This window comes from Dermacentor albipictus, chromosome 8 (genome assembly GCF_038994185.2).
Source record: "Dermacentor albipictus isolate Rhodes 1998 colony chromosome 8, USDA_Dalb.pri_finalv2, whole genome shotgun sequence".
Classification (NCBI taxonomy): domain Eukaryota; kingdom Metazoa; phylum Arthropoda; class Arachnida; order Ixodida; family Ixodidae; genus Dermacentor; species Dermacentor albipictus.
This window is the reverse complement of record NC_091828.1, coordinates 121,301,095-121,303,343: the sequence shown is the minus strand read 5'-3', so window position 1 is coordinate 121,303,343 and position 2,249 is coordinate 121,301,095. Positions and strand designations below refer to the sequence as shown.

The 2,249-nt window shown below is 43.5% G+C and overlaps 1 protein-coding gene across 1 annotated transcript; it reads left to right on the top strand.

Moving 5' to 3' along the window:
• Positions 1-402, top strand: LOC139049317 (uncharacterized). The gene has a single exon (XM_070524695.1). It carries the CDS (start codon positions 1-3, stop codon positions 400-402), a length of 402 nt encoding a protein of 133 aa, XP_070380796.1.
• The last annotated feature ends 1,847 nt before the right edge of the window (positions 403-2,249 follow it).

Sequence of the window (2,249 nt, the reverse complement as noted above, 5' to 3'; positions counted from 1 at the left end):
ATGGCCGCCGCCGCCGACCTCAAAATGGAGAGCGCCAAAACCGTAGACGTCCACCTGTTCTCCTGCGACATCAAGCACCGCGGCAAGGCCAAGGCGTCCACCTACTTTCTGCCCCACGTCGAACCGGTCGACGGACAGCCGGGCATCTTCAAGTCGCACCTGCGCGGTCGACCGCTCAAGGGCCGGCACCTGACCCTTCCGGAGGGTTACAGCGGCATCGTCGCGCGCAGTGCGGCCACGGACTCCGGCGAAAGCAGCACGAAGCAACTTTACGTGAGCGGCAGATTCGACAAGATAACCGCCTGGAACTGGAGCATCCCGCTCTACGAGGACAGGTGCCGGCAGATCAACGACTGGATCGTCGTGAACCAGGCGCTGCACGGACAGTGCGACGACGAGTGAAAGGAGGCGCCAAACGAGCGCCGGGTGAACGTGCTGCGCGTGAATATCGCTGAGCGATTGTGGGAAATTGTTTCTTGTTCCAAAACTTGTTCCGTTAAATTCCGCCGACCCGTGTGTACTTGAGGCGGCGATGCTGAGCGTTGTTCGGTTGTGACGGTTCAACGTCATGAACCACTGTTGTGCGCGAACTCATCGTACACGCGTGACATTCGATGTGGTCACTGCAAAGTCCGTTTCGTTCCGACCGCGAGTTTGTTTGCCGTGTCTGATGCATTAAAACAGCAGCAATAAAGTATACCTTGCAAATTGCGTAGGTGCACATTTCTGCACTGTTACCGGGTTGTGTGCGTTTTTGCAACTGCTCATCGTCTGTAAAATACCGCTCTTCTTCACTGACATTTTTGTGTCGATAAGTTGAGCACACTGCATGTATGACACCCAAACCGAAGTACCCAAACTGCAGCCTGATTGCGCAACTTGGCACTACAAATGATGTTGCTCATCAGCTCCGTGTTCACCACACGGTTATCAGGTGTACACACATGGCCTTTCTCTGTTAATCCTTCAAGGCTAGCCATATTTTTCAGCAGGCATTGAAAAATGGACAGCATGCATCTACTGTGCCAGTAAAGGAGACAGACTTGCACCATCTTCTGTGGACATGCTCTGGGTTGTTAACCGTCCATCTACGTCATTGACTACATTACATTCTTTAACTTTATGGAGTAGACAGGGCCCACAATTACATGCAATAACGTTCTTGATGCCGAAGGGCAAATTAACTTTAAAAAAAAAAAGAGGTTAGGATGAGACATAGAACACGGAGAAATAAGAATTAAATTAACAGCACATCATGTGCTGTCGCAATCTCAGAAATTTATGGTACACATCATACTTTTCTATAAAAAAAAAATCGACATCAGACTAAAAATTATTCATGCCATGTAGCACAGTTCAACATCTTGAGCTAGAATTACTATCAGAGATGACATTATTTAAACAAATTAGAGTGCAAATCGAGACAGAATGGTTTATTTTTAATAGCTATGGACAAACTACTGGCAAAAGCTAACTGAAGTGACTAACAGAGAGAAATTGAAAGGGCAGCTTGACTTTCATGTTTACGGTAGTCAAGCGTCTGCTCAACAGCCAGACAATGAACTATGTTAAATTTTATTCTGAACATACTCAATGCCATCAATTTACTTTAGCTCCCTTTAAATACCAAATAATACTTTTAGGTACTCCTTTCCTCTAACAGTAATTGAGTAGAATGGTTTTAACGCTCGTATAGTCGAACAAAATGAATCAGAAATTTCAGGATCTATTGGAACTGTGAAGCATTTTTGATGTGTGCATTTTTTTTCCCCCTTGTTATTTCTCTTACATTTTTTTGCCATGGCTATCTTCATATAATTTTTTTTCTTGATAGGCTTGAATTACCTGTCTCGTGTACTTATATCAATTGTACCACTCTATCACAATCCATACTTGAGTTGGCAATATTCAAAACAGAAATAAAATCAAGTGAATCTTTGAATTAGTAAATTTTTTGCTAATTAACTTTTAAACTAATTCCCTTACTGAACACATCGGAATTTACTAGTTGAATTCCAGTCATATCCACATGGAATGAAATCTCAGGATAACACCAGTATTGAGATAAGTGCTCCCAAATTTGTGATGAAATGCACCAGTGTTTCAGCAATTTTTCAGCTTCAATGCATAAACAAGCATTCAGATCAAAAGGTGAGTGGAACAACAGTGCATTTTTACCGCACATTAGGCACCACTTATCTCAAAACTGGTGCTAGTTTAAAGATTTGTACTGGCTCCAATTTGTATAT